The sequence below is a fragment of the Ranitomeya imitator genome, chromosome 1, assembly GCF_032444005.1.
Source record: "Ranitomeya imitator isolate aRanImi1 chromosome 1, aRanImi1.pri, whole genome shotgun sequence".
NCBI lineage: Eukaryota > Metazoa > Chordata > Amphibia > Anura > Dendrobatidae > Ranitomeya > Ranitomeya imitator.
Genome location: NC_091282.1, coordinates 357,549,844 through 357,575,864, shown reverse-complemented (window position 1 = coordinate 357,575,864; position 26,021 = coordinate 357,549,844). Strand labels below are relative to the sequence as shown.

Sequence of the window (26,021 nt, the reverse complement as noted above, 5' to 3'; positions counted from 1 at the left end):
GGGGGGTGGCTTCACCCCCTCGTGGCTACGATCGCTCTGATTGGCTGTTGAAAGTGAAACTGCCAATCAGAGCGATTTGTAATATTTCACCTAAAAAAATGGTGAAATATTACAATCCAGCCATGGCCGATGCTGCAATATCATCGGCCATGGCTGGAAATACTAATGTGCCCCCACCCCACCCCTCCGATCGCCCCCCCCAGCCCCCCGATCTGTGGTCCGCTCCCCTCCGTCCTGTGCTCCGCTCCCCCGTCCTCCTGTCCGCTCCCCCGTGCTCCAATCACACCCCCACGTGCTCCAATCAAACCCCCCCGCACTCCGATCCCCCCCCGTGCTCCGAACCACCCCCCCTGCACACCGATCCCCCCCCCCTGCACACCGATCCACCCGCCCGCACACCGATCACTCTCCCCCATGCTCCGATCCCTCCCCCCCCGTGCTCCGACGCCCCCCCGTGCCCTGATCTCCCCCCCCTGTGCCCTGATCTCCCCCCCCTTATACTTACCGATCCTGGCGGGGTCCGTCAGTCTTCTTCCCCGAGCGCCGCCATGTTCCAAAATGGCGGGCGCATGCGCAGTGCGCCCGCCGAATCTGCCGGCCGGCAGATTCGTTCCAATGTGAATTTTGATCACTGTGATATAATCTATCACAGTGGTCAAAATAAAAAAACAGTAAATGACCCCCCCCATTTGTCCCCCATAGATAGGGACAATAATAAAATAAAGAATTTTTTTTTTTTTTCACTAAGGTTGGAGTTAGAAGTAGGGTTAGGGTTAGGGGTAGGGTTAGGGTTAGGGGTAGGGTTAGGGGTAGGGGTAGGGATAGGGTTAGGGGTAGGGTTAGGGTTAGGGTTAGGGTTTCGGTATGTGCACACGTATTCTGGTCCTCTGCGGATTTTTCTGCAGCGGATTTGATAAATCCGCAGTGCTAAACCGCTGCGGATTTATGGCAGATTTACCGCGGTTTTTCTGCGCATTTCACTGCGGTTTTACAACTGCGATTTTCTATTGGAGCAGTTGTAAAACCGCTGTGGAATCCGCAGAAAGAAGTGACATGCTGCGGAATGTAAACCGCTGCGTTTCCGTGCAGTTTTTCCGCAGCATGTGTACAGCGATTTTTGTTTCCCATAGGTTTACATTGAAATGTAAACTCATGGGAAACTGCTGCGGATCCGCAGCGTTTTCCAAAGCGTGTGCACATACCTTTAGAATTAGGCTATGTGCACACGGTGCGGATTTGGCTGCGGATCCGCAGCGGATTGGCCGCTGCGGATCCGCAGCAGTGTTCCATCAGGTTTACAGTACCATGTAAACCTATGGAAAACCAAATCCGCTGTGCCCATGGTGCGGAAAATACCGCACGGAAACGCTGCGTTGTATTTTCCGCAGCATGTCAATTCTTTGTGCGGATTCCGCAGCGTTTTACACCTATTCCTCAATAGGAATCCGCAGGTGAAATCCGCAGTAAATCCGCAGGTAAAACGCAGTGCCTTTTACCCGCGGATTTTTCAAAAATGGTGCGGAAAAATCTCACACGAATCCGCAACGTGGGTACATAGCCTTAGGGTTAGGGTTGGGTTGGAATTAGGGTTGTGGTTAGGGTTAGGGGTGTGTTGGGGTTAGGGTTGTGGTTAGGGGTGTGTTGCGGTTAGGGTTGTGGTTAGGGTTACGGCTACAGTTGGGATAAGGGTTAGGGGTGTGTTGGCGTAAGAATTGAGGGGTTTCCACTGTTTAGGCACATCAGGGGGTCTCCAAACGCAACATGGCGCCACCATTGATTCCAGCCAATCTTTTATTCAAAAAGTCAAATGGTGCTCCTTCCCTTCCGAGCCCCGACGTGTGCCCAAACAGTGGTTTACCCCCACATATGGGGTATCAGTGTACTCAGGACAAACTGGGCAACAATTACTGGGGTCCAATTTCTCCTGTTACCCTTGAGAAAATAAAAAATTGCTTGCTAAAACATCATTTTTGAGGAAAGTAAAATGATTTTTTATTTTCACGGCTCTGCGTTGTAAACGTCTGTGAAGCACTTGGGGGTTCAAAGTGCTCACCACATATCTAGATAAGTTCCTTGGGGGGTCTAGTTTCCAAAATGGGGTCACTTGTGGGGGGTTTCTACTGTTTAGGCACACCAGGGGCTCTGCAAACGCAACGTGACGCCCGCAGACCATTCCATCAAAGTCTGCATTTCAAAACGTCACTACTTGACTTCCGAGCCCCGACATGTGCCCAAACAGTGGTTTACCCCCACATATGGGGTATCAGCGTACTCAGGACAAACTGGGCAACAATTACTGGGGTCCAATTTCTCCTGTTACCCTTGAGAAAATAAAAAATTGCTTGCTAAAACATCATTTTTGAGGAAAGAAAAATGATTTTTTATTTTCACGGCTCTGCGTTGTAAACGTCTGTGAAGCACTTGGGGGTTCAAAGTGCTCACCACATATCTAGATAAGTTCCTTGGGGGGTCTAGTTTCCAAAATGGGGTCACTTGTGGGGGGTTTCTACTGTTTAGGCACACCAGGGGCTCTGCAAACGCAACGTGACGCCCGCAGACCATTCCATCAAAGTCTGCATTTCAAAAGTCACTACTTCCCTTCTGAGCCCCGACGTGTGCCCAAACAGTGGTTTACCCCCACATATGGGGTATCAGCGTACTCAGGAGAAACTGGACAACAACTTTTGGGGTCCAATTTCTCCTGTAACCCTTGGGAAAATAAAAAATTCTGGGCTAAAAAATTATTTTTGAGGAAAGAAAACGTATTTATTATTTTCACTGCTCTGTGTTATAAACTTCTGTGAAGCACTTGGGGGTTCAAAGTGCTCACCTCACATCTAGATAAGTTCCTTTCGGGGTCTAGTTTCTAAAATGGGGTCACTTGTGGGGGGTTTCTACTGTTTAGCCACATCAGGGGCTCTGCAAACGCAACGTAACGCCCGCAGAGCATTCCATCAAAGTCTGCATTTCAAAATGTCACTACTTGACTTCCGAGCCCCGACATGTGCCCAAACTGTGGTTTACCCCCACATATGGGGTATCAGCGTACTCAGGAGAAACTGTACAACAACTTTTGGGGTCAAATTTCTCCTGTTACCCTTGGGAAAATAATAAATTGCAGGCTAAAAAATCATTTTAGAGAAAATAAAATTTTTATTTTATTTTCATGGCTCTGCGTTATAAACTTCTGTGAAGCACTTGGAAGTTCAAAGTCCTCACCACACATCTAGATTAGTTCCTTTGGGGGTCTAGTTTCCAAAATGGGGTCATATGTGGGGGATCTCCAATGTTTAGGCACACAGGGGCTCTCCAAACGTGACATGGTGTCCGCTAATGATTGGAGCTAATTTTCCATTTAAAAAGCCAATTGGCGTGCCTTCCCTTCCGAGCCCTGCCGTGCGCCCAAACAGTGGTTTACCCCCACATATGGGGTATCAGCGTACTCAGGACAAACTGGACAACAACATTTGCGGTCCAATTTCTCCTATTACCCTTGGCAAAATAGGAAATTCCAGGCTAAAAATCATTTTTGAGGAAAGAAAAATTATTTTTTATTTTCATGGCTCTGCATTATAAACTTCTGTGAAGCACCTGGGGGTTTAAAGTGCTCAATATGCATCTAGATAAGTTCCTTGGGGGGTCTAGTTTCCAAAATGGGGTCACTTGTGGGGGAGCTCCAATGCATAGGCACACAGGGGCTCTCTAAACGCGACATGGTGTCCGCTAACAATTGGAGCTAATTTTCCATTCAAAAAGTCAAATGGCGCGCCTTCCCTTCCGAGCCCTGCCGTGTGCCCAAACAGTGGTTTACCCCCACATATGAGGTATCGGCGTACTCGGGTGAAATTGCCCAACAAATTTTAGGATTCATTTTATCCTATTGCCCATGTGAAAATGAAAAACTGAGGCGAAAAGAATTTTTTTGTGAAAAAAAAAAGTACTTTTTCATTTTTACAGATCAATTTGTGAAGCACCTGAGGGTTTAAAGTGCTCAATATGCATCTAGATAAGTTCCTTGGGGGGTCTAGTTTCCAAAATGGGGTCATTTGTGGGGGAGCTCCAATGTTTAGGCACACAGGGGCTCTCCAAACACGACATGGTGTCCGCTAACGATGGAGATAATTTTTCATTCAAAGAGTCAAATGGCGCTCCTTCCCTTCCGAACCTTACCATGTGCCCAAACAGTGGTTTACCTCCACATGTGAGGTATCGGTGTACTCATGAGAAATTGCCCAACAAATTTTAGGATCCATTTTATCCTGTTGCCCATGTGAAAATGAAAAAAATTGAGGCTAAAAGAATTTTTTTGTGAAAAAAAAGTACTTTTTCATTTTTACGGATCAATTTGTGAAGCCCCCGGGGGTTCAAAGTTCTCACTATGCATCTAGATAAGTTCCTTGGGGCGTCTAGTTTCCAAAATGGGGTCACGTGTGGGGGAGCTCCAATTTTTAGGCACACGGGGGCTCTCCAAACGTGACATGGTGTCCGCTAAAGAGTGGAGCCAATTTTTCATTCAAAAAGTCAAATGGCGCTCCTTCCCTTCCAAGCCCTGCCGTGCGCCCAAACAGTGGTTTACCCCCACATATGAGGTATCAGCGTACTCAGGACAAATTGGACAACAACTTTCGTGGTTCAGTTTCTCCTTGTACCATTGGGAAAATAAAAAAAAGTTGCTAAAAGATAATTTTTGTGACTAAAAAGTTAAATGTTCATTTTTTCCTTCCATGTTGCTTCTGCTGCTGTGAAGCACCTGAAGGGTTAAAAAACTTCTTGAATGTGGTTTTGAGCACCTTGAGGGGTGCATTTTTTAGAATGGTGTCACTTTTGGGTATTTTCATCCATATAGACCCCTCAAACTGACTTCAAATGTGAGGTGGTCCCTAAAAAAAATGGTTTTGTAAATTTCGTTGTAAAAATGAGAAATCGCTGGTCAAATTTTAACTCTTATAACTTCCTAGCAAAAAAAAATGTTGTTTCCAAAATTGTGCTGGTGTAAAGTAGACATGTGGGAAATGTTATTTATTAACTATTTTGTGTCACATAACTCTCTGGTTTAACAGAATAAAAATTCAAAATGTGAAAATTGCGAAATTTTCAAAATTTTCGCCAAATTTCCGTTTTTATCACAAATAAACGCAGAATTTATTGACCTAAATTTACCACTAACATGAAGCCCAATATGTCACGAAAAAACAATCTCAGAACCGCTAGGATCCGTTGAAGCGTTCCTGAGTTATTACCTCATAAAGGGACACTGGTCAGAATTGCAAAAAACGGCCAGGTCATTAAGGTCAAAATAGGCTGGGTCATGAAGGGGTTAATAAATATTTTGATACTATGGGTAGTTTGTAAATGCTATAATAGAAATATCATCTGTATATCCTTAAATATATACAGCATATAATAAAATTTGCTCTCTAGTGAAAGCTCATGTGAATCCTAGACAATGCGGAATAGACTGTTTGGTCTTCTGGTTACCTTGCTGCAGTTATACTTCTCATTGGTTTCGGCTGTGCCACCCACACTATATTTTAACCCCTTTCTGACCTCGGACAGGATAGTACGTCCGAGGTCAGATCCCCCGCTTTGATGCAGGGCTCCGGCGGTGAGCCCGCATCAAAGCCGGGACATGTCAGCTGTTTTGAACAGCTGACATGTGCCCTCAATAGCGGCGGGTGAAATTGCGATTCACCCACCGCTATTAACTAGTTAAATGCCGCTGTCTTTGAGACCTCTATGGTTACTGATCCCGGCTAGCTGTGAGCGCCACCCTATGGTCAGCGCTCATAGCACACCAGCAATTCAGCTACATAGCAGCGATCTGATGATCGCTGCTATGTAGCAGAGGCGATGTTGTGCCAGCTTCAATCCTCCCATGGAGGCTATTGAAGCATGACAAAAGTGAAAAAAAAGTTAAAAATGTGAAAAAAATAAAAATATAAAAGTTTAAATCACCCCCCTTTTGCCCCATCCAAAATAAATCAATAAAAAAAAAAAATCAAACCTACACATATTTGGTATCGCTGCATTCAGAATCGCCCGATCTATCAATTAAAAAAAAAGGATTAGCCTGATCGCTAAACTGCGCAGCGAGAAAAAAATTCATAACACCAGAATTACGTTTTTTTGGTCGCCGTGACATTGCATTAAAATGCAATAACGGGCAATCAAAAGAACGTATCTGCACCAAAATGGTATCAATAAAAATGCCAGCTCGTTGCGCAAAAAATATGCCCTCACCCGACCCCAGATCATGAAAAATGCAGACGCTATGGGTATCAGAAAAAATGGCACAATTTTTTTTTTTTTTTTTAGCAAAGTTTGGAATTTTTTTTCACTAAAGGTACCGTCACACTGAACGATATCGCTAGCGATCCGTGACGTTGCAGCGTCCTGGCTAGCGATATCGTCCAGTGTGACAGGCAGCAGCGATCAGGATCCTGCTGTGCCATCTTTGGTCGGAGCAGAAAGTCCAGAACTTTATTTCGTCACTGGACTCCCGCAGACATCGCTGAATCGGCGTGTGTGACACCGATTCAGCGATGTCTTCACTGGTAACCAGGGTAAACATTGGGTTACTAAGCGCAGGGCCGCGCTTAGTAACCCGATGTTTACCCTGGTTACCAGCGTAAACGTAAAAAAACCAAAACACTACATAGTTACATTCCGGTGTCTGTCCCCCGGCGCTGTGCTTCTCTGCACTGTGTAAGCGCCGTCCGGAAAGCAGAGCACAGCGGTGACGTCATCGCTGTGCTTTCCGGCTGGCGCTCACAGTCAGTGCAGAGAAGCACAGCGCCGGGGAACAGACACCGGAATGTAAGTATGTAGTGTTTATTTTTTTTTACGTTTACGCTGGTAACCAGGGTAAACATCGGGTTACTAAGCGCGGCCCTGCGCTTAGTAACCCGATGTTTACCCTGGTTACCAGGGGACTTCGCATAGTTGGTCGCTGGAGAGCTGTCTGTGTGACAGCTCTCCAGCGACCACACAGCGACGCTGCAGCGATCGGGATCGTTGTCTAGATCGCTGCAGCGTCGTTAAATGTGACGGTACCTTTAGATAAGAGAACTTAGACATGTTTGGTGTCTATGAACTCGTAATGACCTGAAGAATCATAATGGCAGGTCAGTTTTAGCATTTAGCAAAAAAGCCAATCAAAAAACAAGTGTGTGATTGCACTTTTTTTGCAATTTCACCGCACTTGGAATTTTTTTCCTGTTTTCTAGTACATGACATGCTAAAACCAATGATGTCGTTCAAAAGTACAACTTGTTTAGCAAAAAACAAGCCCTCACACGGCCATATTGACGGAAAAATAAAAAAAGTTATGGCTCTGGGAAGGAGGGGAGCGAAAAACGAACACGGAAAAACGGAAAATCCCAAGGTCATGAAGGGGTTAAGGTTTGTATGTAAGAGTTGAACTCCACATTTCATCCTTAAATCTTGTAATAGGAAAAGATTTAGCAGCATGTCCTAGAACGCACAATACTGGAAACAAAAATTAGAAAGGGAATGCTTCAGATATTAATTCTGTACCGAACCTCTTGCCATTAAAATCCTTACTTTGAAACTACTAAAATACTGTTATGGATTATTAACCCCTTTCCGACCTCCACCGTACTATTACTGTGGAGGTCGGGTCCCCTGCTTTGATGTGGGCTCCGGCACTGAGCCCACCTCAAAGCCGGGACATGTCAGCTGTTTTGAACAGCTGACATATGCCCGCAATAGCGGCGGGTGAAATCGCGATTCGCCATGAACCAGTTAAATACCGCTGTCAAAACGCTGACAGCGGCATTTTTAACTGGCGCTTCCGGCCGCAAATGATCGCATTGCCGACCCCGTCACATGATCGGGGGTCGGTGATGCGTCAGGATGGTAACCATAGAGGTCCTTGAGACCTCTATGGTTACTGATGCCGGCCTGCTGTGAGCGCCACCCTGTGGTCGGCACTCATAGCAAGCCTGTAATTCAGCTGCATAGGCGCAATCTGATGATCGCTGCTATGTAGCTGAGCCGATCAAGTTGTGCCAGCTTCTAGCCTCCCATAAAGGCTATTGAAGCATGGCAAAAGAAAAAAAAAAAAATATGAAAAAAATTATAAAAGTTTAAATCACCCCCCTTTCGCCCCATTCAAAAGAAAACAATAAACAAAACAAAAAATCAAACCTACACATATTTGGTATCGCCGCGTACAGAATCGCCCGATCTATCAATAAAAAAAGGATTAACATGATCGCTAAACGGCGTAGCGAGAAAAAAATTCGAAACACCAGAATTACGTTTTTTTTGGTCGCCACGACATTGCATTAAAATGTAATAAAGGGTGATCAAAAGAACGTATCTGCATCAAAATGGTCTAGTTAAAAACGCCAGCTCGGCGCGCAAAAAATAAGCCCTCATCCGACCCCAGATCATGAAAGATGGGGACACTACGGGTAACGGAAAATTGCGCAATTTTTTTTTTTTTTTTTAGCAAAGTATGGAATTTTTTTCTTAGATAAAACGTAACCTAGACATGTTTCATGTCTATGAACTGTAATGACCTGGAGAATCATAATGGCAGTTTTAGCATTTAGTGAACCTAGCAAAAAAGCAAAACAAAAAACATTGTGTGTGTGTGGGATTGCACTTTTTTTGCAATTTCACCGCACTTGGAATTTTTCCCCCGTTTTCTAGTACACGACATGGTAATACCAATGATGTCGTTGAAAAGTGCAACTCGTCCTGCAAAAAATAAGCCCTCACATGGCCAAATTGACGGAAAAATAAAAAAGTTATGGCTCTGGGAAGGAGGGGAGTGAAAAATGAAAAGGCAAAAACGGAAAAGGGCAAGGTCGTGAAGGGGTTAAAAGTGCAATGTTTATTATAAAAGACAATAATTGCAGCATACAATAGAAGTCTGGCTTAAAGCGTGTCTACAACGGACACAGAACCGCATGCTACTTTACAATGTAATCTCTGTCCAGGAGAAGGTATCTCATTACCATGATAAATGCAGAGATGAGTGCACCATCCACATCTGGGATATTGATTAAACCATCACAAGGCAGCAGCTACCAGGTAACATAGTAACATAGTTAGTAAGGCCGAAAAAAGACATTTGTCCATCCAGTTCAGCCTATATTCCATCATAATAAATCCCCAGATCTACGTCCTTCTACAGAACCTAATAATTGTATGATACAATATTGTTCTGCTCCAGGAAGACATCCAGGCCTCTCTTGAACCCCTCGACTGAGTTCGCCATCACCACCTCCTCAGGCAAGCAATTCCAGATTCTCACTGCCCTAACAGTAAAGAATCCTCTTCTATGTTGGTGGAAAAACCTTCTCTCCTCCAGACGCAAAGAATGCCCCCTTGTGCCCGTCACCTTCCTTGGTATAAACAGATCCTCAGCGAGATATTTGTATTGTCCCCTTATATACTTATACATGGTTATTAGATCGCCCCTCAGTCGTCTTTTTTCTAGACTAAATAATCCTAATTTCGCTAATCTATCTGGGTATTGTAGTTCTCCTATCCCCTTTATTAATTTTGTTGCCCTCCTTTGTACTCTCTCTAGTTCCATTATATCCTTCCTGAGCACCGGTGCCCAAAACTGGACACAGTACTCCATGTGCGGTCTAACTAGGGATTTGTACAGAGGCAGTATAATGCTCTCATCATGTGTATCCAGACCTCTTTTAATGCACCCCATGATCCTGTTTGCCTTGGCAGCTGCTGCCTGGCACTGGCTGCTCCAGGTAAGTTTATCATTAACTAGGATCCCCAAGTCCTTCTCCCTGTCAGATTTACCCAGTGGTTTCCCATTCAGTGTGTAATGGTGATATTGATTCCTTCTTCCCATGTGTATAACCTTACATTTATCATTGTTAAACCTCATCTGCCACCTTTCAGCCCAAGTTTCCAACTTATCCAGATCCATCTGTAGCAGAATAAAAATCGGGTAAATAGGTAAATCGGGTATATACAGCCATTGTATTGGCAGAGCAATATCACACCGACGCTATAGATTTGACTATTCTTTGTCACTGCTGGAGTAAGGGTACCGTCACACAGTGGCATTTTGATCGTAGACTGCTGTCACACTTTGCAATGTACGACGCTGGAGCGATAATTTCATGACGTATGTGCGATGTAGAAGCCGTTGGTTACTATGCGCTATGCGCACATCGTATACAATGTCGTGCACACCTTTGTTACACCATGCGATCATGCCGCCACAGCGGGACACTAGACGACGAAAGAAAGTTTCAAACGATCTGCTACGACGTACGATTCTCAGCGGGGTCCCTGATCGCAGGAGCGTGTCAGACACAGCGAGATCGTAACTATATCGCTGGAACGTCACGAATCGTGCCGTCGTAGCGATCAAAATGCCACTGTGTGACGGTACCCTAAGATGCATTGTGAGATGTTCTTCATAACCATCAGACATCACTAGGTCAGTACAGGGCTTTATCTATGAATGGTTCAGTTAGGTGTGAAAAGATTCTCATTTATTTGGTATTTAAACTATATACATTGTAGTTACACACATTTGGAGAGATGTATGGGAACTCTGCTGCTGAAAGTAGACAAGGGCCTCATATTGCAATATTTAAACCCAGGGTCCTCATATAAATACATAGTTTGCACAAATTATTACACGCCTTCTTTCAGTCTCTCCACGTCACTTCTACTTCATCTGTCCGATACCTGGGGAAAACGTAAGAGAGTCTTAGACATTCGGTTATGTATAGTATGATCACTTGTTTTAAATAAGCTGGGTTCAGACAAACGTATGCAAGATTGTACATTTTTTTGTCCTGGAAGAACAAACAAACAAAAAAACTTGCATATCCGCATTACATCTGTATGTGTGATATAGATATACAGTGGGGGAAATAAGTATTTGATCCCTCGCTGATTTTGGTTTCTCACTGACAAAGACATGAACAGTCTATAATTTTAAGGGTAATTTTAACATTGATCAACTTGTTACCTGCATTAAAGACAGCTGTCTTACATAGTCACCTTCATAAAAGACTATAGCGTTTGAGTCCGCAGCGTGGTGCTGCGGACTTCTTTCCTTAAGCTCCGCCTACTTCCACATGTGTCCTGCATCTTTAACACTGTGTACGCAGGAAAATGCGTTGTATGCGGATGAGTCCACGTGCTTCGTTTTGATGTGGCCGCCGAACGCAAGAAAATGCAATATTTAGGTTCCCATAGAGTTGTAGACTAAGATAGGATTGGCATTAGTTAGGTCCTGGAAACGAGAAACGCCTTAATGTGGCTTCCAGGCACACATGAATTGGCCAATTTGTGCGCTAAGCTTTCTCAATTTTTTTATATTTTATAGTGCAGTAATGCAGTTCCAACATGCGTTTTACTTCAGAAAACTGGCTCTTAACTCCTTATTGCATCAGAGCTTATATTATACATACCCAGATTATCAGGACAGAAAATATGAAAAGCACAGCTTAAAAGGAACCTGTCAACTCATTTGTAGCTATTAAACTGGTCCTAGTGTGGTGTTAATGATGCAATGTGCATCACAAACATGTTTTTGTTAAAGAAGAGCTCCAACTGTTAAGTTTAAAAAACACTTTATATGATTAGCTGATTCCCTCTCATACTTTTTCTTTCAGACATAGGGGTGGGCTATTGCACAACTTATCATTTAGCGGTCTTTTCCATACCCCTTGCTACTGCTAGGTATTAGTAAGAGAAGCTACCCAGGCCGCTGCACCACACTCAGCTTTGTAAGTAAAGCAGTGTGTGTGTGCCTGCACAGCATCTCTTAGGCTACGTTCACATTAGCGTTGTGCGGGGCAGCGTCGGCGACACAACGCATGCAAAAACGCATTCAGAACGCAGCTTTTTGTGACTCATGCGTTCATTTTTGCATGATTTTTGGCGCAGAAAAAACTGCATCATGCAGCGTCCTCTGCGCCCTGACAGTTGCGCCAAAATGACGCATGCGTCACAAAATGCAAGACAACGCATGTCCATGTGCCCCCCCATGTTAAATATAGGGGCGCATGACGCATGCGTCGCCATGGCTGCGCCCGACGCTGCCCCGCACAACGCTAATGTGAACGTAGCCTTATTAGCACAGCTTTATTTGTAATAAACTTAAAAATGCATCAAAAGCAGGAGCAGACACTGACAGAAGCTCATTATGCACGATTCAATTTGCTTTGGAGGTAGAAGCTTGCCCCTTTACCTTTGCTCCCCTATGCAGCTGTACAGGTTGCACCAATGGCATGTCCGCCCCTAATCAAAAATAACTACCATATATATATACTCGTGTATAAGCTGACCCGAGTATAAGTCAAGGCCCCCAATTTTGCTTCAAAAAACTGGGAAAACGAATTGACTCGAGTATGAGCTGGGTATGCATTGTCCCCTCATCCCTATTCTGGTATGTATGCATGGTTCCTCATCCCCATCCTTGTATGCGTGGTTCCTCATTCCCATCCTAGCATGCGTGGCTCCTTATTCTCATCCTTGTATGCGTGGCTCATTCCCATCCTTGTCTGCGTGGCTCCTTATTCCCATCCTTGAATGCGTGGCTTCTTAATCCCTTCCTTGTATGCATGGCTCCTTAGTCCCATCCTTGTCTGCATGGTTCTTCATCCCTATCCCTGTATGTATGGACCCTATGAGAAAAGCATAAAAAAAAACAAAAAAATCCTACTTACCTTCTGTGCACGCCCTCGCAGCATCTCGTTCCGGTGCCAGCAGCTCCTGTGGCCGGGTGATCACGTGTTCCAGCTCATTAAGGAAATGAATATTCACCTCTATCCATGCTTATGGGAGTTGAGAGAGGTGAATATTCATTACCTTAATGAGTCGGCACCCATGAGAGTCTGGCAGATGCTGGAAGCCGGCGCTTGCGGCTGTAACTGCGCGCTATAAGAGAAATGAATATTCATTGCCAGTGCAGTTAATTTTCATTTCTCTTTAGCAGCGGGCACAGGCTTTAGCCACAGCGGCCGGCTCCTGCCTCTTGTGACCCGCTGCTCCCCTCCCCCGCCGTAAACTGGGACAATGACACATGTATAAGCCAAGGGGGGCATATTCAGCACACAAAAAAAGTGCTGAAAAACTTGGCTTATACAAGAGTATACTTTTAGTGCACTAGAAAATGCAATATGAATTGCACTTTTATGTTGAAAACAAGCTAGATAAATGTTGTTTATTTGTGCCAAAAAACAGATATGTGCATCTTGTTTCCACATATTTGTAAAGTGTCTAGGAAAGGCGGTGTGGATTTGAGAGGTCTAAAATGCACCAGATTACTATTAGCGTGAGGTCCACACTGTAGATATTTCCAGCACTTTTCCCTGTGAGTGGCAGTTGTGTATGGCCCTCCAGTCACTTCCTCGATCACTTTGCCACCTGACTTCCAGTTTCCAGCCTGTGACATCATGGGAGACTAACATCCCTATTGATCCGCTCTCCCCATCTGCCACTCATCTTTTATCTCTAAACTCTTCTCTTGGCTTTCACAGCTTACCAACTCTCCTCCACATGAGGACAAGGGAATACTCTGGATTCACCTGATCTTCTCACAGCTCTGCTCCGTGAATGATCTTACTACTCCCCCTCCCACTCTCTGACCACAACCTTCTTTTCATTCTCTATCAAGAACTGTCACCCCACTCAGGACACCCCCCACTTATAAAAATATACATGCCATTAACACCCAGAAACTAAATGAAGAATGTGCAGTCATGATTGGCCCCAATATCCTCCCTCTCATGTCCTGACTCTGCTTTGAAACATACTGAAACATTGCAAAGTGCCCTGGATGAAGCTGCACATCCTACACATAGAACAACTCGGTACAGATCGCAACAATCCTGGCACACGTTTTCTCCAACAGTGCTCCAGGTGCACCGAATGTCTGTGGAGAAAATCCAATCTGGCCATAGATTTCATCCATTTTAAGTTTATGCTTTAAACATACAACTCTGCCCTGCATCTCTCCAAACAAGTCTACTTCAGCACGCTCATAGCCTTGCTATTCAACAATCCTAAACAATTTTTTTGACACTTTTCATTCTACCCTCAATCCAAGAGTTCAGGCTCCAACAACTAAACTTAGCGCTGATGATATGGTCAATTATTTGGCTGCCTGCTCGACACTGTGCAAATGCGGCACCCCGCTCGTCACTGTGCAAGCGCAGCTCCAAAATACACACTGCGCAAACGCGGGATTTCAAAGTGGATTCGAGTGACATTGGCGCAACCCCAGGAACATCATTCAAATTGTGTGGGCAGCGACAACCGCGACTGAACAAAACAAAGCACAGCCCTATGACCAAATACAATCTAACTATATAAAGTGCTTTTTGCACATGATTACAGCGCTGTTTTTAATAAAAGAAAAAGTGTCAGTGATGCACATTGCATCACTAACAACGCACTGCGAACAGTTTAGATGCTAAAAATGACATGACACGTTCCCGTTAAACACACCAGCATACACCCATTACTTAAAAAACATCCATCAACCAGAACTGTGCTACTAACTACAGACCTGTCTCTAATCTCCACTGCATTTCTAAAGTTATAGAAAGTTTGGTCCACTCATGTCTAATCCACTACCTCTCAGATAACTTTTAACACAACACAGAAATTGCCCTCACTAAAGTCTCTAATAATCTACTAATAGCTAAATCTAATGGTCACTACTCCCTGCTGATTCTCCTGGATCTCTATGCAGCACTCAACACTGTGGATCACCAGATCCTCCTCACTATGCTTTATCAAGCTCAAGGATACTGCTCTCTTGGTCTTCCTCCTCAAAGTCACCATGTAACGTTTGATGGTGTGAATTCTACTGTCTTCGCTTGGAAGATAACACACTGAAAGCCACAGACCGCCACATTGTGATACATAGTCTAAAAAATCTCATAGAAGTTTAAGTTTACAATTTTTTGTTGGACTGCATTCACAGCCATCCTGGGTCCGCCGGTTGGACACCCATGTTTTAGTCCATTTTAATCACTACTTTTTAGACAAATCAGTGTGTGGCTGCTTATTGTTTTCTTACATAAAAAGGACACACTCGGGGGATGAGGATTAATATTTGTTATATTCACTTCTCCACTTTCCTACAAAAATGAAGTCTTCAAGTCAAATAATACTAAACTTGTAAGATACACTGACCGCTGAGTTATCCAAGAATCTTGCAGTGCGGTGACTTGCCCTGACCGGAACATTTCCCATCCTGCTTGAGCAATCATTGCGCCATTGTCAATACAGAACCTGTCAGATACCAAAGACATAAGTGTACATAAAATGCTATAATGATCTTTATATAATGCAAACATAATAGTAGTAAAAGGACAACTACTGTATATCAGAAACAATATGGGTCCCCAGCTTATCTGAATGTAAGAGAATCTGCTGCCAACATGTAATTGTTGTACGTGCACACGTTGAGTATTTGCAGAAGATTTTCCAGCACCTAAAGCAGAGTTCACATGATAAACTAGTAAAATAGCATTTTTTTTATTTTTTTTTTTAACTTTTTTCCGCTATTCACTTAAATGAGTGAAAACGGCCAAAACACTGAAAGAATTGATACGGTGCAAATTTGAAAGGGTTCAAATCTGCAAATAAAAAAAATAAGCAGCTTGAGATTTCAGAAATCTCATTCACTTTGCTGGTACTGTAAAGTGCCGCATGTTTTACCCTTGAAAAACACGCATGTGAATAAGCCCTTACAATGATAATTGTGGGCCTATGTAATTAACAGGAAGGAAATACAGATATTTTACATAGAAAGATGCAGTATTTGAATTGGAAACAACAACCTAAACGATCACTCTTACCTCTCATCTGTAGCAAACAACTTGGCCCCTCGTTCTTTGCACATTGCTTCCATCATTTTTTGCAGTCGTACATTACCTAAGTATTTAAAATGAAGGCTGAGCTGCAATAATTGCCTATTTTCAAACATATTTTCAGACAATAACTGTATATTGTTTAGGAAATACCGAAAACACAAGTTAGCAGAAGTCCTGCGCACAAGTGACTTGGACCCATACAGCATGAATTGCAGTGGGAGAACCCACGCTAACATTCTACCTTGTACAGTATACAATATAAGTGAACAGGTTTTTAACAAACCCCATTCAGAAAAGGTATAAGATCTCTCCAGTGGGTTCTGGGCATGCTCTGGATTTCCACATTTGCACTATGCCCTCTCTGTTGTAGATTTCTGCTGCAGTTTACATATTGCAAAGCGCTTGGCGAAATGTGTGCTCAAATCTAAAGTACATTCTGTAGGTAACACAAGTTTCATTGTCCATTTTTAGGACAGGTCTGGACAGTATCTTTTGTGCTGTGAAGGAACTGTAAACCCATACACTAAGGCTACTTTCACCCTTCCGTTGTTTTTAATCCGTCACAATGTGTCGGCGCGACGTATCGACGGATGCGTCAAATAATGAAAAACTGATGCAACGCATCCAGTATTTCGACGGATCCACTAGACGGTTCTGTCGAAAAACTGGATCCGTTGCATCCATTTTTACCATCCTTTTTTTGACGGATCTGTTTTCCATGCCTAAAAATGGGAGTCTCCCAAATGTGATTGGCTATTAGAAAATAGGGAAACCAATATATTGACTGGCTGGAAGGATGCTGTCTTCAGGCTGGCAGGAGTCTTGCTGGCACATTTGGGGGTGACTACCCAGGCCAGGTTTATATAGATTTGGGGCCTGTCTGGCCAATTGCCTGATTCTGAGCATGCTCAGTGTAAAAAAAATCGGATTCCAGCGCTGGATTCCGTCATACGACGTGTCATGACGGATCCTGCGTCCATAGGCTTCCATTCTAGTCAACGACGTATGCCGCAGGATACGTCGCGACACGTTTTACCGACGCAGACAGAAAACGTTACATTGAATGTTTTTTCCAGACGACGATCCGCCAAAACATGACGGATCCGTCGTACGACGGACGCGACGTGTGGCCATCCGTCGCTAATACAAGTCAATGGGGAAAAAACGGATCCTGAGGGCACATTTGCAGGATGAGTTTTTTCCCAAAACTACGCATTGCAACGGATCTGAAAAGACGGAAGTGTGAAAGAGGCCTTAGTAAGCGGTCTACAGATACTTAATGCATCACAGAGCCCAATGATCATTACCCCATATTTACTTTCCTTGTTACTTACATCCAACGCCACCCACTATTAAAACTTCTTGTGAACCGCAATGAGCCATAGCACGCTCTGTTATCTCCACAAGCATAGAGAAGAGGGTTTCCTGTCAGGAAAAATATGGCTTTGTAAGTACAGCATGTGAAATTGTTTCGAAACTCAAGCAAGTGTTCAACAAAATGACCGATTTTTACTGAGCAAAACCATATACTGAAACGTTTTTTTTCTAAATGAAGATCTCTATTATCCTATTTTCTGTACACGATTATGGGAACACTTAGATACTTTGACTAAGCTGATGCTCAAAGCTGTGAACAGCATTGCAGAGTTTTCCATTATAGCTGCCACACTGATATTGAAAACCTCAGGCAGAAGACAACTACAATGGATTGATGGGAGTCCTGTGCAGAGGGAAACCTGTCACAAGCAGGAGGCAGGGAAGACTGGCAAAAGCTACTTCATATAGAATGCACTGATACTCTAGAATATGAGTCAGGGGCAACAGTTCTGTCACTCATCAATTATTTGTTCCCATTAGATAGGACTCAGCATAGCCAGTGTAGGGTGATAAGCCTCTCCCTATGCAACTAAAAAACTAAAAGGTACTATCAATGTTGTATTCTGAATTAGGAGACTCCTATTTGAGAGAAGAAAAAGAAAATCAACACATCAGACAGCCTAAAAATGGCACATCAACTATATATACAAGGCATACACAAAAAGCCACTACATTCTATTTAAAAAACATATGCTGCACAATACAGAGAAAATGTCAGACTGCGTCTTAGAATTACGTTTTTACACAGATACATATAAGCATTAACCTGTAGGGAGAAGCAGAGATCTTCAGGTGTACACTCTCCTGATGAAAGCATCTTGTGCGTAACATCCTGCAAATAAAATGAAAAAAATGTATGTGCACATGATCATTTGCACACAAGTTACAAATAATGCAGGATTGTGAGTCTCATTTAGAATAAAATGCCTTCAGAATGTTGTCTTGAGACACCATCACGTGTTTCTCAACGCAGTGATTCCAGAACACTGCCCCCATCCCTTATGGGAAATATGCAGATGCATGTAAAGAAGCTGCGGAGACACCATCACGTGTTTCTCGACGCAAGCAGTGAATAGCCAGGCCTTTCCCCGGGAAGGAACAACCACGGGAAGGTGTCTCCGCGGTGTTGGATGTTTTGGTCTCCCAGAGGCCAATCATCTGTGCCTTTATAGCCTTTTTACTAGGCACTGCTCCTAATAGCCAGATTCCTACTCCACACTGATGAGGGGCAAACACCCCGAAACAGCTGTCTGTGGATGGATGCCATGCTTGGCATAGGTGGCTTTCCTTCATAGGATGCTGCCCTTCCCGTGGTTGTTCCTTCCCGGGGAAAGGCCTGGCTATTCACTGCTTGCGTCGAGAAACACGTGATGGTGTCTCCGCAGCTTCTTTACATGCATCTGCATATTTCCCATAAGGGATGGGGGCAGTGTTCTGGAATCACTGCGTTGAGAAACACGTGATGGTGTCTCCGCGGTGTTGGATGTTTTGGTCTCCCCGAGGCCAATCATCTGTGCCTTTATAGCCTTTTTACTAGGCACTGCTCCTAATAGCCAGATTCCTACTCCACACTGATGAGGGGCAAACACCCCGAAACAGCTGTCTGTAGATGGATAACATGCTTGGCATAGGTGGCTTTCCTTCATAGGATGCTGCCCTTCCCGTGGTTGTTCCTTCCCGGGGAAAGGCCTGGCTATTCACTGCTTGCGTCGAGAAACACGTGATGGTGTCTCCGCAGCTTCTTTACATGCATCTGCATATTTCCCATAAGGGATGGGGGCAGTGTTCTGGAATCACTGCGTTGAGAAACACGTGATGGTGTCTCCGCCGTGTTGGATGTTTTGGTCTCCCCGAGGCCAATCATCTGTGCCTTTATAGCCTTTTTACTAGGCACTGCTCCTAATAGCCAGATTCCTACTCCACACTGATGAGGGGCAAACACCCCGAAACAGCTGTCTGTGGATGGATACCATGCTTGGCATAGGTGGCTTTCCTTCATAGGATGCTGCCCTTCCCGTGGTTGTTCCTTCCCGGGGATAGGCCTGGCTATTCACTGCTTGCGTCGAGAAACACGTGATGGTGTCTCCGCAGCTTCTTTACATGCATCTGCATATTTCCCATAAGGGATGGGGGCAGTGTTCTGGAATCACTGCGTTGAGAAACATGTGATGGTGTCTCCGCGGTGTTGGATGTTTTGGTCTCCCCGATGCCAATCATCTGTGCCTTTATCGGCGTAGAGATGACACTGCATACCGTGTGATTCTATGAGCTGTCCCAGGCCGAAAGTGTAGATGGAGAAGAGTATGGGTCCTAGAACAGAGCCTTGAGAAACACCGACAGACAAGGGGCGAAGTGATGAGGTGGCATGGGGGAGGGAGACACTGAATGTTCGGTCTGTCAGATATGACGAGATCCAGGATAGGGCCAAGTCTGTGATGCCAAGAGATGAGAGGATCTGTAGCAGAAGGGAGTGGTCCACTGTGTCAAAGGCAGAAGACAGGTCCAGGAGAAGGAGGACAGAGTAGTGTCGCTTGCTCATAGGAATAAGATTCGCGCAGACTATGGGCACTCACAAAGAAGTCGTTGGTGTGGGTACAGTAAGAATCAGCCATAGTAGATCAGGATAATTAAAATGATTTATGTGTAGCAGTTAGACTTGGGTCCAGACTACAGTGTGAACCCTGAGCTACCATTCATCTTGCACATGTTCACGCTGAAGCTGATGTGGCAATCATCATCCTCACCAGAGCTATATGCCAGTTAAAGCTAAAAGTCTACACTTAAGCCCTCTACCACTTTCGGATTTTCATTTTTTATTTTTTGCTCTCCTTCTTCCCAGAGCCATAACTTTATTTTTCTGTCAATATGGCCATGTGAGGGCTTGTTTTTTGCGGGACGAGTTGTACTTTTAAACGACTCTATTGATTTTACCATATAGTGTACTGGAAAACAGGGAGAAAAAATTGTGGTAAAATTGAAAAACAAAACGCAATTCCACATTTTTTTTTACGATGTACAATAAATGAAAAAGAAGACCTGTCATTATGATTCTCCAGGTCATTACAAGTTCATAGATGCCAAACATGTATGACCTGTAGCTTACCTGTTTTTTGGGATCTGGGCCTGGGTGAGGGCTTATTTTTTGCACGCCAAGCTGATGTTTTATTGATACCATTTAGGAGTAGATAAGATGTTTTGCTTGCCTATTATTGCAATATTGCTGAGACCAAAAAAAACCCGTAATTTTGGCATTTTTATTTTTTTTTCTTGTTACGCCGATTAATTCCGCTTCCAACAAGACAGTGACCCAAAGCATACAGCTAAATTAAGCTCGTGTGGTTTAACCCCTTAGTGACAGAGCCAATTTGGTACTTAATGACCGAACCAATTTTTACAATTCTGTCCACTGTCACTTTATGAGGTTATAACTCTGGAACGCTTTAACAGATCCCGCTGATTCTGAGATTGTTTTTTCATGACATATTGTACTTCATGTTAGTGATAACATTTCCTCAATATTACTTGCGATTATTTATGAAAAAAAACGGAAATATGGCGAAAATTTTTAAAATTTTGCAATTTTCAAACTTTGTATTTTTATGCCCTTAAATCAGAGAGGTATGTCACACAAAATAGTTAATAAATAACATTTCCCACATGTCTGTGACACCATTCTAAAAACTACACCCCTCAAGGTGCTCAAAACCACATTCAAGAAGTTTATTAACCCTTTACGTGCTTCACAGGAACTGGAACTATGAGGAAGGAAATAATGAACATTTAACTTTTTTTGCAAACATTTTACTTTAGAACCATTTTTTTTTATTTTCACAAGTGTAAAAACAGAAATTTAACCATAAATTTTGTTGTGCAATTTCTCCTGAGTACGCCGATATCCCATATGTGGGGGTAAACCACTGTTTGGGCGCACCGCAGAGCTTGGAAGTGAAGGAGTGCCGTTTTACTTTTTCAATGCAGAATTGGCTGGAATTGAGATTGGATGCCATGTCACGTTTAGAGAGCCCCTGATGTGCCTAAACAGTGGAAACCCCCCACAAGTGATCCCATTTTGGAAACTGGACCCCTTAGGGAACTTATCTAGATATGTGGTGAGCACTTTAAACCCCCAAGTGCTTCACAGAAATTTATAACGTAGAGTCGTGAAAATAAAAAATCCTTTTTTTTTTCTCAAAAATGATTTTTTAGCCTGCAATTTTTTATTTTCTCAAGGGTAACAGGTGACATTGGACCCCATAATCTGTTGACTTTGATGGTATGGTCTGCGGGCGTCATGTTGCATTTGCAGAGCTCCTAATGTACCTAAACAGTAGAAACCCCCCACAAGTGACCCCATTTTGGAAACTAGACCCCCCCCCCAAAGAGCTTATCTAGATGTGTGGTGAGCACTATCAACAGCTTCACATAAGTTTATAATGTAGAGCCATGAAAATAAAAAATTCATATTTTTTCCACAAAAATAATCTTTTCACCCCCAAATTTTTACTTTCACAAGGATAACAGGAGAAATTGGACCCCAAAAGTTGTTGTACAATTTATCCCGAGTACGCTGATGCCCCATATGTGGGGGTACACCACTGTTTGGGCGCACGGCAGAGCTCAGAAGGGAGGGAGCACCATTTGACTTTTTGAGCGCAAAATTGGCTGTCATGTTTGGAGACCCCCTGATGTACATAAACCGTGGAAACCCCCCAATTCTAACTCCTACCCTAACCCCAACACACCCCTAATCCCAACCCGATCCATAATCCTAATCACAACTTTAACCCCTTTACCCCCAAGGGTGGTTTGCACGTTAATGACCGGGCCAATTTTTACAATTCTGACCACTGTCCCTTTATGAGGTTATAACTCTGGAATGCTTCAACCGATCCCGGTGATTCTGACACTGTTTTCTCGTGACATATTGTACTTCATGATAGTGGTAAAAATTCTTTGATAGTACCTGCGTTTATTTGTGAAAAAAACGGAAATTTGGCGAAAACTATGAAAATTTCGCAATTTTCCAACTTTGAATTTTTATGCAATTAAATCACAGAGATATGTCACACAAAATACTTAATAAGTAACATTTCCCACATGTCTACTTTACATCAGCACAATTTTGGAACCAAAATTTTTTTTTGTTAGGGAGTTATAAGGGTTAAAAGTTGACCAGCAATTTCTCATTTTTATAACACCATTTTTTTTTTAGGGACCACATCTCATTTGAAGTCATTTTGAGGGGTCTATATGATAGAAAATACCCAAGTGTGACACCATTCTAAAAACTGCACCCCTCACGGTGCTCAAAACCATATTCAAGAAGTTTATTAACCCTTCTGGTGCTTCACAGGAATTTTTGGAATGTTTAAATAAAAATGAACATTTGACTTTTTTTCACAAAAAATTTACTTCAGCTCCAATTTGTTTTATTTTACCAAGGGTAACAGGAGAAAATGGACCCCAAAAGTTGTTGTACAATTTGTCCTGAGTACACCGATACCCTATATGTGGGGGTAAACCACTGTTTGGGCGCATGACAGAGCTCGGAATCGAAGGAGCGCCATTTGACTTTTCAATGCAAAATTGACTGGAATTGAGATGGGACACCATGTTGCGTTTGGAGAGCCCCTGATGTGCCTAAACATTGAAACCCCCCACAAGTGACACTATTTTGGAAAGTAGACCCCCTAAGGAACTTATCTAGAGGTGTGGTGAGCACTTTGACCCACCAAGTGCTTCACAGAAGTTTATAATGCAGAACCGTAAAAATAAAAAATCATATTTTTTCACAAAAATAATCTTTTCATCCCCAATTTTTTTATTTTCCCAAGGGTAAGAGAAGAAATTGGACCCCAAAAGTTGTTGTCCTATTTGTCCTGAGTACGCTGATACCCCATATGTTGGGGTAAACCCCTGTTTGGGCACACGGGAGAGCTCGGAAGGGAAGAAGCACTGTTTTACTTTTTCAACGCAGAATTGGCTGGAATTGAGATCGGACACCATGTCGTGTTTGGAGAGCCCCTGATGTGCCTAAACAGTGGAAACCCTCCAATTATAACTGAAACCCTAATCCAAACACACCCCTAACCCTAATCCCAACAGTAACCCTAACCACACCTCTAACCCTGACACACCCCTAACCCTAATCCCAACTGTAAATGTAATCTAAACCCTAACCGTAACCCTAACTTTAGCCCCAACCCTAACTGTAGCCTTAACCCTAACCCTAAGGCTATGTGCACACGTGCGATTTTGCCGCGGTTTTGCCGCGTTTTTTTCCGGACACTTCCCAATGCATTTTGGAGTGGGAAATCTGCAAAAAAAATGGAAAATTAATAAACATGCTGCGTTTTTTGCCGCGATGCGTTTTTTTCGCGGAAAAAAACGCATCATGTGCACAAAACATGCAGAATTCATTCTACATGATGGGATGCTTATTGTCTGCGTTTTTTTTGCGGTTTTATCGGGAAAAACCGCGAAAAAACCGCAACGTGTGAACACAGCCTAATGGGAAAATGGAAATAAATACATTTTTTTAAAATTTTTCCCTAACTAAGGGGGTGATGAAGGGGGGTTTGATTTACTTTTATAACAGGTTTTTTAGCGGATTTTTATGATTGGCAGCCGTCACACACTGAAAGACGCTTTTTATTGCAAAAAATATTTTTTGCGTTACCACATTTTGAGAGCTATAATTTTTCCATATTTTGGTCCACAGAGTCATGTGAGGTCTTGTTTTTTGCGGGACGAGTTGACGTTTTTATTGGTAACATTTTCGGGCACGTGACATTTTTTGATCGCTTTTTATTCCGATTTTTGTGAGGCAGAATGACCAAACACCAGCTATTCATGAATTTCTTTTGGGGGTCAGTACGATTACAGCGACACCTCATTTATATCATTTTTTTTTATGTTTTGGCGCTTTTATACAATAATTATTTTTTCTATAAAATAGTTTTTATTTTTGCATCACTTTATTCTGAGGACTATAACTTTTTTATTTTTTTGCTGATGATGCTGTGTGGCGGCTCGTTTTTTGCGGGACAAGATGACGTTTTCAGCGGTACCATGGTTATTTATATCTGTCTTTTTGATCGCGTGTTATTCCACTTTTTGTTCGGCGGTATGATAATAAAGCGTTGTTTTTTGCCTCTTTTTTTTTTCTTACGGTGTTTACTGAAGGGGTTAACTAGTGGGCCAGTTTTATAGGTCGGGCCGTTACGGACGCGGCGATACTAAATATATGTACTTTTATTGTTTTGTTTTATTTAGATAAAGAAATGTATTTATGGGAATAATATATATTTTTTTCATTATTTAGGAATATTTTTTTTTATTTTTTTTTACACATTTGGAAAAATTTTTTTTAACTTTTTTACTTTGTCCCAGGGGGGGAACATCACAGATCGGTGATCTGACGGTTTGCACAGCACTCTGTCAGATCACCGATCTGTCTCACAGCACTGCAGGCTTCACAGTGCCTGCTCTGAGCAGGCTCTGTGAAGCCACCTCCCTCCCTGCAGGACCCGGATGCCGCGGCCATCTTGGATCCGGGCCTGCTACAGGGAGGTAGGTAGGGAGACCCTCGCAGCAACGCGATCGCATCGCGTTGCTGCGGGGGGCTCAGGGAAGCCCACAGGGAGCCCCCTCCCTGTACCGCCGCCACATCGCGATCATGTTTGATCGCAGTGTGCCGGGAGCGGTCTGTGACCGCTCCTGGCACATAGTGCCGGATGTCAGCTGCGATAGGCAGCTGACACCGGGCCGCGATCGGCCACGCTCCCCCCGTGAGCGCGGCCGATCGCGTATGACGTACTATCCCGTCGGTGGTCATACGGGCCCACCCCACCTCGATGTGATAGTGCATCTAATGTCAGAAAGGGGTTAACGATAATCACAACCCTAACCCCAAAACAACCCTAATCTCAACCCTAACCATAACCCTAATCAAAACCCTAAATCCAACACACCCCTAATCCTAATCTCAACCCTAACCTCAAACCTAACCCTAATCCCAATACACCCTTAACCCTAATCCCAACCCTAACCTTAACCCTAATCCCAAACGTAACCCTAATGCCAACCCTAATGCAAACCCTAACCCTAATCCCAACTCTAACCCTCACTTTAGCCGCAACCCTAGCCCTAACTTTAGCCCCAACCCTAGCCCTAACTTTAGCCCCAACCCTAGCCCTAAGGCTACTTTCACACTTGTGTCGTGTGGCATCCGTCGCAATCCGTTGCTTTGGACTTAAAACGGATCCTGCAAATGTGCACGCAGGATGCGTTTTTTGCCCATAGACTTGTATTGCCGACGGATCGCGATGGATGGCCACAAGTCGCGTCCGTCGTGCACTGCATCCGTTATTTTGCCCCCTCCTCCCCAGGACATAAGACTGGGCAGCAGATGCATTGAAAAACTGCATCCGCTGCCCACGTTGTGCACAATTTTCACTACGTACGTCGGGCCGACGCATTGCGATGGCCCCGTACCGACTCAAGTGTGAAAGAAGCCTAACCCTAGCCCTAAATTTAGCCCCAACCCTAACTTTAGACCCAACTCCTCTAGCTGCCGGCCGGCAGATCATGGCGGGCGCACTGCTCCCGCCATTTTCTTACCGGATGAAGAAGCCGGCGGGCAGGAGGGGACGCAGGAGGACCCAGGGACACCGGTAAGTATAACAGCGTCCCCGAATCCCCCTATTTCTCTGTCCTCTGATGTGCGATCACATCAGAGGATAGAGAATGACAGATTGCTTTTTTTTTTTTGCGGCCGCCGGTTAACAGTTA

The 26,021-nt window shown here is 43.7% G+C and overlaps 1 protein-coding gene across 1 annotated transcript in view; it reads right to left on the bottom strand.

The window, feature by feature from the left end:
- Window positions 1–8,841: 8,841 nt before the first annotated feature.
- Window positions 8,842–26,021, bottom strand: part of OSGEP (O-sialoglycoprotein endopeptidase) — a 50,855-nt gene continuing 33,675 nt past the window's right edge. Inside the window, exons 8-12 of the mRNA XM_069760670.1 lie at window positions 17,995–18,060; window positions 17,186–17,276; window positions 15,837–15,912; window positions 15,169–15,267; window positions 8,842–10,701 (exon numbers count right to left, since the gene is read on the bottom strand). Of these exons, the coding sequence (XP_069616771.1) occupies window positions 10,662–10,701; window positions 15,169–15,267; window positions 15,837–15,912; window positions 17,186–17,276; window positions 17,995–18,060 (372 nt within the window). The 3' untranslated portion in view covers window positions 8,842–10,661. The remainder of the gene's footprint in view (window positions 10,702–15,168; window positions 15,268–15,836; window positions 15,913–17,185; window positions 17,277–17,994; window positions 18,061–26,021) is intronic.